Source organism: Lepeophtheirus salmonis, chromosome 7 (genome assembly GCF_016086655.4).
Source record: "Lepeophtheirus salmonis chromosome 7, UVic_Lsal_1.4, whole genome shotgun sequence".
Lineage (NCBI taxonomy): Eukaryota > Metazoa > Arthropoda > Copepoda > Siphonostomatoida > Caligidae > Lepeophtheirus > Lepeophtheirus salmonis.
Genome location: NC_052137.2, coordinates 37,081,186 through 37,097,626, shown reverse-complemented (window position 1 = coordinate 37,097,626; position 16,441 = coordinate 37,081,186). Strand labels below are relative to the sequence as shown.

The 16,441-nt window shown below is 32.2% G+C and overlaps 1 protein-coding gene across 1 annotated transcript; it reads right to left on the bottom strand.

The window, feature by feature from the left end:
* Positions 1-1,458: 1,458 nt before the first annotated feature.
* On the bottom strand, positions 1,459-11,543 carry LOC121121583 (uncharacterized). Its single transcript, XM_040716547.2, has 6 exons — positions 11,432-11,543; positions 10,538-11,335; positions 10,036-10,172; positions 9,160-9,969; positions 2,949-3,347; positions 1,459-2,209 (listed from the first exon to the last, which is right to left on the bottom strand). Exons 2-6 carry the CDS (start codon positions 10,618-10,620, stop codon positions 1,848-1,850), a joined length of 1,791 nt encoding a protein of 596 aa, XP_040572481.1. The 5' UTR covers positions 10,621-11,335; positions 11,432-11,543; the 3' UTR covers positions 1,459-1,847.
* Between the last annotated feature and the right edge of the window lie 4,898 nt (positions 11,544-16,441).

Genomic DNA, 16,441 nt, shown 5'->3' with positions numbered 1-16,441 from the left:
ATTATGAATTAGCTACATCCCCGTTAGACTACTTCCTTTGAACGCCCCAGAAGTCTCACTCATGTTTTGTTTTTTTGTGCTCTCCATAAATCCCATCCTATCCTATACGCCCATGCTTCTTCACTAACTGCACAATCTAACGGGCTAAACCCTTGAAGCATATTGTTGCCTCCAATATTAATAATCAGCATAATTTTTTGTTAAAACAACCTCTTACTAAATAATAGGAATATTACATTGATATATATATATATAAATATATATTATTAGGACAACAATTGACGAGATAACATAACAAAATACATGGAGTCATGATAGAAAATCTATGTCAAGATATATGATATGTACAAAAAAATATAAATTTGCTTTATCTATATTATAACTAATAATAATATTAAAAAAAAATTTATTATAACAATAAGAAGTGCGCCCAAGATTATTATAAAAAAAAAAGAAGAAAAAAAAACAAACCAAAAAACATTATGGTGTACATAGTAAAGTCATAATGATAAAAATTAATAATAATATGTAATTATAATTTATGCTATTTCAAATAAGAATTAATATCATAGGAACATATTGAGCATTGGGAATGTATATAGGTATGTGTGTAGGGTAATGTGGCATGTTTTGAAGAAAAATAAATGTTGTAGTAAATAAAAGTGAAACGTGTAGAAAATAATTAGCTAAATATGATACATAAATATAAATAAATAAATAAGTAACTATCTCTATAGATGTACATAAATTATGTGTATACATATACAGTCACACAACCTCACTCCTGAACACACGTAGTAGCCGTGAGTGTCACATTTGTCTGAAGGAAAGGACCCTTCTTCAAGGAGGAGTCCGTAAGTAGTATATATATATATATATCATAAAAACGAGATAGATATTTTCAAGGTCTTTTAGAGAAAACATCCATAAGAGCTATTAAATATATATATATATATATCTCTTCTGATTTAATGATGAAGAATCAATTTATATTTTTCTTTTACAAGTTGTCGTAGTGGTGGTTGTTGGTTGGAGGTAATTGGTAGCTTGTATTCATCAAAAGGATTTTTATGTATATGTTATATAAATGCAGTTCATCATCAAAGGAACATCATCATTGATTAAGTTGTGTGAGTTTTGCGTCTACTTTTGTTTGTTTTTTCAAGAAAATATATGTTATATATGTAATAATTTTTTAACTACTAAAAAATGTCATGTTAATGAAGTTATATTAAAAAAATAAGAAACAAAACAAAAACGTACTATTAATCAACTATTTAAATAATTATAAAGACTATAATAATTATGAGTGGACCTACTAGGGCAAATGTTAGGGCGGGAAGAGTGTAAACTCAATTCTTATTTTGAATAATAAGGATATTTAGAGATGATGTGAATGAGTTTCTTTGATAAGAAAGATTTTTGTAAATTACAAGTAAAAGAAAATGAGACGAAGAACACCTTTGTGTGTAATTTTAGTTATTAAAAATGATACTACCTCACCACACGATTTACACACATATATATATACATAGTATAGGTATAGTTATTTTAATTATAATAATTATATGCTTGTTGTGTGTTTATTCAAAATTAATGGCAAGGGAAAAGCTAGCTATCATTCTAGCTATTGATCTAACTTTATAGTAGCTCTCTGTCTATTCTATTCCAAAATGATAGACGGATGAGACACTGTGCACAAGTAAGTATACATGTAATGCAGAAATAACAGTAACGATACTAATGTGTTTTTTATAGTTAAAAAGAATTTTGAGCATCTTTACACACATCCATAAGTAAATAAAAAAGAAACAAAATTTAATATTGTGGATTCGTTGTCAGGAAACTCAGCTTACAGGCGTAGGAGCTTGGCTTGCCATGGTCACTTGGCAGGATTCGCATTTAAATGAAATTATACTTTTTATATTGTTATTATTATTCATAGATTCCGAAGAGGACGAGGAGGATGACGACGACGACAAAGAAGACGAGGAGGACATTGAATTGCTGCTGCTGCTGCTGCTACTACTATTATTATTAGTGTTACTCATTTTTGATTTTTCTGGTTCCTCCAAAGAGGAAATAGGACTTATATCCGGAGAGGACAAGAGGATTGACTCTTCGTTGTCGTGCTCATGGTCGTCGACGTTACTACATTCCGATACCGTTCCACCATCACTATTTAGAACCTTTTTATCTTCACTTTCAGCTGGAAAAATGGAAAAGAAGATATATTATAACAAAAAATATTATGAAGATCAAGGATTATTATAAAACAAATGGTGAAGATGGGATGACGTGATCATTTTTTCATATAAACTAAATTGGCTAAGAGAATATTTTTTTCTCCGCTAGGGAGTTGAGAGTAATATAAATATGACTCCACAACTAACTGCTCAGCCTCCATGAATTAACAAGGTAAATTCTTCAAGGGAAGGAAAAAAGATAATGTAACGTCTTTTGTACTGATATGTCAAAAGTGATATTTGGCAGGGGAAAAAGTTTTCACGGGGCCAAAGGAAATTTCCTTAAGCTACCAGATACTTTTGCCCACTTTTTCGTATCTCTTTGGATGTTACTATGTAAAAGGCAAATAAGTTATAATAAAAAAAAAGTTTAAACCATGTGGCGAATCGAAGACCCCGTGATCAAATATAGTTGACTACGAAAATAAGTTTTAGTACATCAGGGAGCGTTTAGAGTGTCATTAATATTATTTTATAACTAACTGAGGAACCATCCTTTTAATTGAATTAACAAGTTTCATACCCTAAAGGTAAAAAAAGAATGCATTCGTCATGAGAAAAAATAATAAAGTATCGTCATCTGTAGTATATCATAAGTAAAGTCTTACAGGGCTAAAAGTTTTCACGTAGCAATGGAAATATTTGTTTTATAGCTATTGAGTTAAATCTGCATATATGTATCTAAAAGACAAGAGGTCTTACATTTTTGTTTTTGACTTGTTTTCTGACGAGAAGAACAGGAGGATTTAGATGATTTACATGATGACGAGGATTTTCGATTATTCATCATCACTGGGAGGTTAATGGTTGTTGTTGTGGTAGAGCACGAGGGCATGGGAGGCGCTCCCATTAGACTCGTGGTTACGTCCGCTTTCAATGAACCTGGATGACCTAATAAGGATAACCTTAGAGGAGGAGGCTCTAAAGCAGATGGTGGAAGTAGCGGCGCCTGCGGCAATGAATGAGAGCATGATGACGAACTGGAAGACGAAGATGAAACATCCTCACTTTCATTCCCTCCTTCCAATGAGGAGAACTCGGATATCAAGGCTTTGCTAGGATGTAATCCTCGACGATAACAACGAACCTTGTGCTTTTGACCTACAAATATAAAAAGTAATTAGTCAATTAACAATTGTATAAAGAAAAACATGGCTTTAAATATTAATAAAAGACACACATGTACTACTCTGTCTGTAGGTATTGCTTTGGTTCATGTGTGTGTGTGTAGCACGGAAATTCATTATTTTTACTTCACACACTCAAAATGGATTTTCAAGGACAAACACAGGTTATATTATATTTCTTGTTATTTTCTTAAAGAAATGAATACAAACACAAAATGCAGCCTAGGAGGTGTTGAAACTCAGATCACAACTACTTACTGTACAAAGTGAAAAACAATACTCTTAATAAAATATATACTAGAGCAAACACGATGAGGCATATTGTGTATGGCGGCTCAAAAACACCTTGACACGTGTATGTAAAAAGTGGGTTTTAGGGATGGTGTATCTTGTTGCGCCATTCAATTCAGCACATTAAGAAGGGCGAAAGTTCTCAGCTCTAAAACAATGAGATATGATTTTTGAAAGGAACGGCTACGACGGAGTTTCTCTTTATAATTACAATACAAATACTACTATTATGAAATTAAGTAAGTAAAATTAAATAAAAAAAGCCAGATACCATCAATTTTGTTTATAAATTGTACGACTACAAACACATAGGTATATTTATGTAAATATTTGGAGCATTGCATTGCATATTATCATGCTCCTTTGACAATAATATGTAATATCCACCAATGTAGGTGTGTAGTGCACCCCTCTCTCTCTCTCTTGTCCTGACTTGACCATAGAGGATGCATGTTATGTGCTTATAACAAAGAGAGAGAACTGACTGCACTTTCATTCATTCAAGCCATGACAAGCTACATACACAACTATCAAAGATAACCTCGTCAAAAACATGAATAATAACATCTCTTTATTATTTTTGCCTTCAAGATAAAAACAAGTAACTACGAGCAGCACTTCATAAAAATAAAATATATGTATAACATCACCAATTGATTAAGAGGATCATTAGACTATTTTTCCTTCTATGTTCAGTTCCGGTATCTAATGTAGGTATTATACATATATATATTTATCTTTAAAAATAAAAGATCTTTAAAAAAAGTGAAGAAAAAAATGGACGAAATATCCTTAAGAAATATATAAATGCATAAATAACCTATAAAATAACCCCTGCCAACGAACTTGAAACCTATTATAAATCATTACTCAGGAAAATAAATTGAAGAGAGGGGAGAATGTGGATATAATATTAATTACACATAAATTTACGTGTGTGTATAGGTGTACAACAAGGGTACACCTATACAATACAATATTTACCCATATAATACGTTCATAGTAGTGATGTGTCGTTTGCGAACATTACGACTCTATGAGCCGGCTCTTTGAAGTGAACAACAGGAGCCGGCTCCACACCAATTAGGAGCTGGATCATATTATCTTGTATCTCCCCCCATGAAGGTTTTTCGATCGAATGACAAAATTTGAAACAAAAATACGGGGATTTTTATTTTATTTTTAAAGACTTCTATTCTATAAAAAAGGTGATTCGGACAAATTATACTGCAAATGTTTTCTTCCGAAATATAATCCTGCAGCAGGGGTGTCCTCAGAATTATATATATATATATATTTTTTTTTTTTGGAGGGGGGTTGGAATTTTTAGTAAAAACAATCAAAAATCAAAATATTTTGCAAAAAAAAAAATTAAAAATTAAATTTTTCAGAATTTTTTCAAAAATTCACAGCTGTTCGCAAAAATGAAACTTTTGGAATAAACTTTCAAAAATTATATTGCAAATAATAAGATTTCAAAAATTAAATTTTAAGGAAAAAAATTTCAAAAATTAAATATTATGATTAAAAAATTTCAAAAATCCATTGCTATTCACAAAAAAATTATATTTAAATAAAAATCTGTTTGAAGAATTAAATTTTTTCGAAATTTGGAGAGGGGGGTTATAGCCCCTCCATCCCACCCCGTTCGGACGCCTGCCTAGTTGTCATATATTTATTAAAGAAGGGAAAAAAATCATCTGAAGAGCCGTTTGGGAGCAAAAAGAGCCGGCTCTTTTTATTGAGCCGATCCATAAGAGCCGGTTCTCTATAAAAAGCTGTAATTCCCATCACTAATTCATAATGTCTTGACATGACTCAAGAGAGGATCCGAATGAATGAAAACAAACAATATGTATTAAGGATGTAGAGCACTTTGAAAATTGACGTAAGAACAAACTAACAATATACACCTAATAATACTCATCACAATGATGCAATTCCAAAAGTCTAACTTCGTGTGGGTGAATTAATATATTCATAGATATATATATATATTTAGACGTACAATGTACATCATGAATATTTCCTGCAAAAAAGCTAGAGGACGAAGGCTGAGAAATTCTATGGTTGTTTGTAAATAAACAACCGTAGCAATTATCTATAGTTCATTATTAGAGTCACTTATACTAGAGGAAAGATCGAAGATCCAGAGACCCAAAAATGTATCAACACTCTCATCGGGCAGTCGTAGAATGAATACAAAAGAAGCAATCACTCATTTAATTAGTAGCAATATATGTATGTTAGTACAAACATATATATATATATATATATTGAATGGAAGGCAAGGAAAAAAAATCAAAAATTCAAGGTCTATAAAATATTAAATGATAATAGTAATACTATATAAGTCGAATACTTATTATTTTCCTTCCCGCACATACATAAGAAAACAATTTCCGGCTAACTTGACTCGTTCAATGACGTTTTGATTCATGAAACAAGGATCTACATAGAGCATACATACATATATCTCTCTACGCATGAAAATTTAAATACTTTTTTTCAGGTTATATCCCTTAAGCAATTTCTTTTTGCTATGAGATTAAATCTTAAAGTCAATTAAAGTTAATTTAAGACAGGAAAAAAAACAGAGAATATTTTTCGCGTAGGGAAAATACTCGTAAATCTTGTGTTATTTTTCGGAATAGAAAAAGAGTTCTAATTGATTATGATGAAGAAAAAAAAACGTATAATTAAAGTTATTATAAAATGAATATATTTATGATTCAGCTGCTCCCATCATCATTATTTTACATGAAATGGTATCTACCTATTGGACAATGATTCAATGAGAGCCTACATAGGTTACACGTGTGCGGATTTTCAATCTTTACCTAATGGATAACCTTCTTTCTTGAAGGGGTTTTGTGACATTTATTTCAAAATTCTGAAATACAATGGATTCTTCTATGAATTAGCTGCAGAGTTTATTTTTTGCATTTTTCTCTCCAGTTTAAGGTGAGCACAGAAAGAGACACCCAGTTAAGATTTCGGCTCTCCATCGTGCAAGATTACTTGCCAATTGGGCGTATTCAGAGACACTGTGTAGGATGAAGGACGACAATAGCATGGAGCCAGGAGTTGGCAGGAAGAAAACTCTTTTGAGGGTAGACGCAACCAAATTTATGAGAGCTCATGCAATAGACCTGGTTGTAGGTTCATCCCATCGGCGAACCCAACATTTCTAGATGAAAATCTGGTGCTACAAAAGGACAATGCCCCTGCACTCGCGGCAAAAGTGGTCAAAAATTTTCAAAAGAATAACATGGACTTCTTTTGCAAGAAAATGTGGCCCACAAACAGACCAGACCTGAACCTGTTGGACTTTGCTTTCTAGCTGCACATTGAGTCCAAAGCCTATAAAATGTGTCACCTGAATATCGACGCCTTGAGGGCCTCCACTGACTATTGCTGGGGGACCATCGACGTAAACTTCATAAAGAAATACTGCCATTCTTTCGGGAAGAGGTTAACGGCTGTTATCGCGGCTGAGACAATTTAAATTGAGTAACTTAAGTTATTTCAATATATGAGTATAATATTTAAAAAAATAGTTGTATTAAATTTTGGAAATGTTGTCACAGAAATACAACTGGTGGAACTTATGCCATTCATTTGTAAAGACTGAAAATCCTCACCAGGTATACTTTTTATGAACTAAAGTCCTGAGTATTGTTGTACTAACAGATGATCATAATTGTAATCGAAGGAACCCGAGGTAAATGAGGCCTTCTTATGCGCTTTATGTAAAATTATGGGTAAATCTTCACATAGATCAAAAGAAGAGAGGCTTCAGTGGGGAAACCATTGGGACTTGATGATATACATACATAAAAATGTACTCCTGGCTCTCATGTAGGTATTATTTAAAGGAAAATGTAGCCAAGTCATGATCATAATTTAATAATATCAATATACAAATAGAATATGCACATATACATATATAATAATAATCATAATCGTAAATTAGAAACAAAGAGAAAATCAGCCAACAAAAAACATAACAATAAAATATTCATCCTACGGACGGAACAACCATCATTGCAATCACTCCTACAGATTATATTTTTCCATCCAATAAAAAAATGTATATGCGTTTTATGGATTTCAAAGATAGATAGAATGAGGAATAATAAGGAAAAATCCAGAGATAAATAAATGATTTCAAAATTTGAATGACACCATCTGTTTATTACAGGGAATGGTTAGTCATAGATAACAATTCCTTGCAATTTTCTTCATGAAAGGAGACAAGACAGTCATTGATAACATTTAAATCCCTCTTAGGCCCGGTGACATAAAATCAACTTAAATTTACCCTAAAATTTATAACATCATCATATTTAAGCTGACTTAAATTCAAGCTGTTTTTGACACAATCAAGTACCATGTAATTTAGGGTCTTATACATGATTAGTGTGTAATTTCGGTCTGAAAATCCTAGACCGGTTTGAGATCGTAATACTTTTTGTAAGACCTAAGTAATTTAGATTATAGATTTCATCAGCTATGACTAAACGAAATGCATTCGTCAGCGAAGGTTTTTTACTTGAAGATGAAGAGACGAAGCAAAACAGTTTTTTTAATGTTTCGTCCGACAAAAAAAAAATATTTTTTTTTTGGTAAAATAAAGGTTAAATGTAATCAAATGAAACTGGACAAAACTAGCATTGGTCAATTGCTTGTAGTTGATTCTGAACCAAAAGTTTAGTCAACACAAAACAAAATCAGTCTTGATCGGTCTAACAGAATAAAAATTACCTTGTTTCAGAAAAGGCTTTTTCTTAGACCTTCGCTCTAGAAAAAACTCCTTATGGCCAGGCCGGTCTGAGAATTCAAATCACAGACTGAGTCTCAACACTAATAGATATCCGAGTAAAGATACAGTGCTAAATTACGTAGGTTTATATTCTCGTAGCCATTATTATTACTATAATTATTGTACAAATTGCACAAATAATACGTAATTTATCATAACTAAAAAGAGGGGATAAGTATTTAATATGTACATTTTTCTCATTAATATATTTTTCCTTCTAAAATAGGATGTATTTTAATTAATTGATGAAATCATTTTAATACCCGGATTAGGATGAAGGGGAAAAACTAGAACTTGAAATAAATAAATACTTATTTAAGCCTTCAAATCCCCTGAAGGCAAGACCTCCCAGTTATTATGTAAGGTGGGTCAAAAATAGTTTTTTTTGTTAACTTTTTACAATGTCCCCAAGAATAGACTGAGTGTCCCCTTTATATATATTTGTAGTTAAAATATTCTCCCAGGAGAGAAAGAAAGAGAAGAGGAAAAAGGTCGTCCAGTATTTCTTTTAAAGAAAATAAGGTCAGCGGGTTTTTCTTCCCTCCCATAGAATGACAGGCTTTATAAATAAATAAATATATATGTATAGATAGATATATATATATTAATAATGTTGTTTTTAATGCAAAAATAACAAGAGAAAGAGAGAAAGGGAAGCTGTTATTCATACCTGCAAGATGTGCTTGAAGTTGATGGGAAGAGTTGACTGAGACTTTACATACTTCACAAGATATTTCTTCATCATTCTGTCTAAATTCAGCACCAGCATCCTGAAGTTCCCGGAAAACCTCTCTCGACTTCACCTTACGATTATGCCGAGAGCCTTTTAAATGATTTTCGAGCACGGTTTTTGAAGGAAATGCAATTTGACAAACTTCACATGTCAATCCTTTACCCACTAACTTATGAAGTGTTTTGAGCAATGACTCCTTGGCTGCCTCTTCCTCCGCAAACTTTTTCGCGGCTTGATTCTTTTTCAAGTTCCGATTGGACTTGTGATGATGCGCATTCCCCTTTTTATTTCCATTATTTTTGACGGATGGGGAAGATAGGATCGGTCCCGGATTAGAATTGAACGAGGCTGCACTCAAAATGGAACTCGTTTCCGTGGATTTACAGTCTGCTCCCGAGCCACTAAATCCAGAAGTAAGGCTCGGACTCATTACTCCGTGATTGGAATTATTAGTGATACTGCTATAGCTGTGCTGATGGGAAGTGAGGGGCTGTTGCTGTTGGATGGGTGGAGCAATCGTGACAATGGATTGGGGTGGCGAGGGATGAGACAGAACAACAGGCGGAGGCACAGTCGCATGGTAATCATAATATCCTGACTGTTGCACAATGGCTGGTGGCGGCGAGTAATAATAAGAGCCGGAGGGTTCATAGGAAGGCAGCACGTAAGGTTCATAATGGTAGTAGGGCACGGTATACTCTGGTGCTGCGTTCTCATTCGGTGGAGAATCTGAGGGACTTTCTTCGCCTATGAAATAATAAAGATTATGTAGGATAGATCATCACTCTGTCAAGTAGATTATATCTAACTTACATTCCAAGGCGTATTTTAGGTAAATGAGACGCTTCTCATGTCTTTTTCCATTCACATGAATCCGCGTCTGTTTACATGAATTCAATTGGGTATTACACACATGGCAATAATGATCCAGGGAAGCATCGGATCCATTTCTATAAGAGATGGAACGGGTAAGAGAGGGGGAAGAAAAGAAAATAAAGATAAAAAAAAAATCAGATATTATTAAATGAGAAATAAGAAGAAGAATTGTAATTTGTACACACATATATATATATATATATGTGTGTTAGTAGTGTGTATAGTTATATATATTTCTCAAAAAGTGAATGAAAATGAGTCTGACCACTCTCTAAATCAAACAGGTTTGAGCTTTTTCCCCTTTCCATTTATCCATGGATTACTACTCTGAGGTTTTTCTTTTTTATTTCTTCTTTTTTTAAAACCACTCACACACATTTATACTCATAAAAATAAATATAACCATACAAGATTAATACATGATGATTTGCTCTCTTACCTCCAAGATGAAGACCCTTTGGGTACAGGATCCAATTGAATATGACATTGGCAGCCTTTCTCGGTTGAACTCAATAGAGACATATTTTATTTATTTATATAGTGGTTACAAAAGGCAAAAAGGTGAAGTAGAAAAGAAGTAACAGAAGAAGTTGAGAGGAAAAAAAAAGAGAAATTTTTTTCCCTTTAACAAATAAAATCTATATATTTATTTCTTTTAATAGTTTCTTTTTTCTCAAAATATGATCATCTATCTTTCAAGTCCATCACTGTCGATAAACATGGAATCAACTGTCTCTTCATACTACATTTCCAATTGAAAAGTACACTCACTCGATGTTCACTCAGATGAAGCCACAAAACACTAAAATAAAAAATAGAAAAATCGGCGAAAAAAAGAGGGGCCTTGGAACTCGTCTTAGTCTCTCTCTCCCTCCTTCTTTCTCTTTCTCGTATGTACGAGTCGTCGATTATGTATGTATGTATGTAGTGGTGGTGGTGAAGTCGTAGGTAAGTATTTTATCCTAACACAGGTGCAATTCAAACTGCACAAATCTCTATCTGTCAACCTTACATGAACAAAAAATAATAAAAATGGAAAAACTCTCACTCGCTCAAGCTGCTACGCACTTGTACGCCTTGCTCTTATTAGAAAACCGATAAATTAAAGGCCAGCTTTAAAAAAAACCAAGGAGATCCAAAAAAATAGAAAATTCCTTATAGTACATATATATATTCATATATTAAGTATTGGCCTAAGGAAAAGGCGAGCGGTATATCCTCAGGAACAAAATATTACCTGTAAAATAATAACAATCATAATAATAATATACAGTGCGATTCTTTGGAAATGACGATTTTAAAGAACATGGGATCATGACTACTTTTTTCTTACCCATATAATGTTTTTCTCTCTCCTTTTTTTCCTTTTTTCCCCATTTTTTTACGATACTGTTGTGTTCGAACGTTCATACTTCTCCTCTAAGTTGTACCTTGTGTAACTACTACTAGTAGTAGAATAGTAGAAATGAGATAGAAAGGGAAAGAGGGAGAACTCAAGTTTGTTGACTATTACTAGCATAGCATAACTAAGTAAGAGTACGTCTCTACATACATAAGTAGACTTGAACGCATCCCTTCTTCTTTCTATCATTAATGAGTCTTTGAGTTCACTTACCTATTGAGTTGTTTTGAGAAGAAAGTTGGAGGAGTGAGGAGACGACTTTTGGAGCGTTAGTGTCCAAGTTCGTGTAGTCATAATTCATGTGTCTGTGCAACAATTTACAATCCCATGCTTCAAAATAAATAAATAGTCATAGCTACAACATGAAGGCGCAAGGGGGCCAGATGAAAAGTTTTTGGCTTCAAACGGCTTGATTGTTTATTTTCTTCTTTTTATACAAAACATGTGTACATACAAATATAAGAGGATAGCCTAAGGACATGGCTAATCATCCGGGATAATTTGATTAATAAATAATGGAAATAACTTGGGTTCTTCTTACATCAAGGATATCATGTAGTAATCAGCATGTTATTCAAACATACTCAATGTTATATTTGTACTTTAAGGAATCAATTATCCTCTAATTAAATGCTTGCCATTTCTCTTTTATACACATTATAGCAATGTGGACCCATAAAGTAGTATGTTCATAGTAGTCTGTTCACCTTACCTATATTTTTGTTCCGGATCCGGTTTTCAAATTGCTGTTGGGGTTTACATACTTTTTTGACCCACATTATACATAAAAATGTCATTAAGAACGATTCACATGATCTTGCAAATACGTCTTTAGGATTTTTGATGAGGTCATAAATTTTAAAGGGGTACAACATGAAAGAGTACCCACTACAAAACAAATTTAGCATAGTATCATTATGAATATGTGAGGACCCCTTTACTACTGGTTCCACGTAGTGTTTTTGAAAGTGGAGGCAGTCGAAAGCTGATATAAAAAGACACCTTTTTTTTAGTGATATATGATAAATTTTAACTTTCAAAGAATAAACAGCCACGGTACCAATTTAGAACGAGTCTACAAAGCAACGCTTATTCTTGAACAGTTGTTCTAAAATTACTTCCCCCCAAAAAAAAAAAAAAATATATATATATATTAAATTGGTGAAGAAACCCATCATATACTAACTTGTGTTTACAATTGTATTTATTTGCTCTAACTTTACTCGCTTTTTTCTATATGCTCAATCATGGAACCCTATATATCTTGAATAAAGACTGCATTTTTTCTATCCATATGAGATAAAAATGTGTTTATTTATAAAAAAATTTCTAACAAAAAATGTATCTAAATAAAAAATTATACCCTTAACGTATAAAGCAGAGGTCAAGAACCAATGGCAACCAAGCCAGATATTTTGATGACTGCATATGGCTTGCAGACAAATTTGTAATAAAAAATGATTACACATTTATAATTTTCGAGGTTAAAAAAATTATATAAAAGATATTCGGTAAAATTATGTAGTATAGGAAATTTTTAATTTGTAATCAAATAATTATTTTACTCTAAAGTGTCGCATTTATATTAAATGCACGCATTTACTTGCATTTAATTTTAAGCATGTTGTATGTCTCTCACAGAATTACATTTTCAAATATGTGTCGTTCATAAAAGGTTTTCGCAAACCCTGCTATAAATCATACCATATATGAGAAGAAGGATCTATAACACAACCCCCCTCGAAGGAGGAAAAAAGAACATAAATAGAATTTCCTGTTTCTTGAATTGCGTGGATCAATTTTAATCTCATCAAGTTATCTGTTGATTTATGTTCTGAGATTTTGTATTTGTTTCCTTAAATCGATATAATCTACTCCCAAATTGATATTTATAGAGCGTTTTCACTAACGTCATAAATTACATCATAATTGAAGGCGACGACTCCATCTTGGGGGGCTCATAGTTGGTATTTTTACTACATAAATGGACAAACTTACAATAAATCTTGATGAAATTTCATCAAACGGCATAAAAGTAAAAACACCTACATTTAATACTACTTCTTGTCAATGATAAACTGTGATTTTTTTTGACATTGTATTAAACCAAAGTAATATATTCTAAAGTCCTTATGATATGACTAGATTTTGTATAATTTTATTTTAATTGGTTAGGGATGAAAAAAGTAGGAGAATTAGAGAAAAATATCCTACTTTGTCCGTCTAGTAGTCAATTTATTGTCTTCACTATAGAAGTACGTAAGATTGTATAAAGGTTTAATAACATAATTTTAATACTTATTAGGGTCAGATTTATAATAAAACTAGACATAAGAGCAGGGATACTCAACAGGCGGCCTGTGAGTCAAGCCCGGCTCGTAGGTGTATTTCATTAAAATTATTCAATAACAGTTATAAAAATAAAAAAATGAATAAAAGTGTTTTTACATTTCCTTAAAGTAATATAGATGATGTTATTATAATTAGCCTAAATTGTGTATGTATGGCAAAACTGACGTGTAATATCCTTTGGATGGGGGTGAATCAATTGCCAGTAATTGTTTCTACCGGTACTTAGTATTAACCTTATTTTTTCAAATAGGTATCCTCTTTCAATTTCCAACTCTTAGCAAATATCGAAGTGATGAAAACCTATAAGTAGGTACTCTGAATGACCAAATCGATTTTATCGAAGATTTGATTTGAGAATTTGATCAAAGATAGCAAAACTTGGATACTTGTGATATTGTATTTAAACTAGTTAATTAACAATTATTATCAAAGTCCAGTACTGTATGGAATGGACAAGTTGATCAATTTGTAAAAAAACAAAACAAGAGTTGATTGATTTGAAATCAAATAATGAATTGAAAAACGTGTGCAAGGCATAATCTTTTACTGATAAATTATCTATTGAATTTCACCAGGGTTTTAGCTTCTAAAGCAATTGTCTTCCTGATTCAGGAATGTTCGGATTAACATGATTATTTTATTATTCTGTTTTCCCTCAGATAAATGTGGTAAAAAATATATATCGTTCTCATGTGAGCACTTAGATCTGATAATAAGGATTTCTACAAATAGTCTGGATACGAACTTTTTAGGCGAGCAAATTATAGTCCTTAAAGTTACAATAACATCTGTATAAATAAAATTATTCAAATGTCAAGGATTTTTATCATATTCTTATTATTTATCATACAATAAAAATTAAAGCCAATGTTTCATTAATGTGACCTACGAGAAGATTTCTTCATCTCATTTTGGCTAACACTCAAAAACTTTTGTTAGGAACCTCTGCATTAGAAATGTACATTTTTGATAGACAGTAAAGTGTAGGTCCTTTTATTTGTTGGTCCCGTTTTGATATAATATATGTATATATGTATAACTGTTTTCTTAATATTAATGAAAATAAGAGTTTTAGTTTTATAAAAACTTTGATATTTTGAACTATTCCATTTTGAGTTCGAAATGCTATAGTCTTACTCACTTTTTCATAATTATCATTTTCTTTATTCTTGTCATTTTCACTAATAGTACACGGGTAGTTTTTAGAGTCCATAAATCCAGCTTTAAGGAATTCCGTCACTCGATCCCATCTCCCACAAAAAAAGCTTAAATAGTGGAAAAGAAAGTAAAAAAAAAAGCTTTATCCCTCGAAAAAATGTGGTCCTTTGTTAGACAATATTTATTATTGACGAATAAATCGTATCATTTGTCAAGCATAAAATAACTCATTAATTCAAACTGAGCTATACTTCAATGCGTAGGATTTATCTTATAGTTTAATCAGCTGGGTGTTAAGATCAAATTTTCAAAAGTATTTATATTTTCACTGAAGCCACATTTTTCAGGCAATTTACTTGAAAATTAGCTTGAATTGTAGATATGAAAATTGAAAAAGAGTTAACTTGAGATATCCAACTCCAGCATCAGTCACAGCCTGGATCCAGGCCTAGATGAGTTAGTTCCTAGGCATATTCGTCATTGTCTCTTTGATAGAAACAATAAGACGGTCCATGATGGGATGAGATCTTCGGGTGGTCTTAGATTTAACACACGCCCCGACAAAATAATACATGGAATTAAGATCCGGACTAGGAGGGATATCTCTTTCCTAATGAAGCTATAACAGTGATCATTCAGACACTTGAGTGGCCTGTCTCAGACATGACAAGGTGGTGAGTCTTGTTTTCAGACCCAAGGCTGATTTTCAGTTACATTTAAGACCTTCCCAATTAAAATTTTTATTTTGTTGTGGGCAGAAATCATCTTCACATTACATGTCTCTGACGATGTCTGTAAAGTCAACGTTCTTTATACTGGAGCAGATGTCGACATGATGCCCAAAACTTCACAAAAGTTTTCTCATACAACAACGTTTCTGCTAACACCGGAAACGTGACGCCATCATAGACCTGCGTCATAAAAAAATAGCCGCCGCACACAAGCCAATTTTTGTCTTAACGCCCTGCGTACCGAGTTAAATAAAATTATACTCTGAATTAATTTTCGAATATTTCTCGTAGGTGTAAACACCACAGACATACCGGTAAAATGGGATCCCGAGAGAGAACCCCTTGTTGTTTTTTGCAAATTTAAAACATTAACTGTAATCTTTAGTTCATTTATACATAAATAGTGACTTGATATGTAAGTATGTAATTATTTTTTTGAGTCCTACCCATTTCTTTTCTCCTTATCACAAAGTTATTAATTTTCTCATAATTAATGATAATTTTTTGCATTTATTGATTCAATTAAAAAAAGGCTTTAATTATCCTAAATGAGGATTTTGAAAATATATGGGAAAAAATAAATTATAGAAAAGTCATGTGGGATTGAGAAAGTCTCTATGTACTTCTTTCATGTGATTAAAAAAAATGATGTATGCATCATAAGTATGGATATGCTTTAATGTCACCTACAAGTAAACAA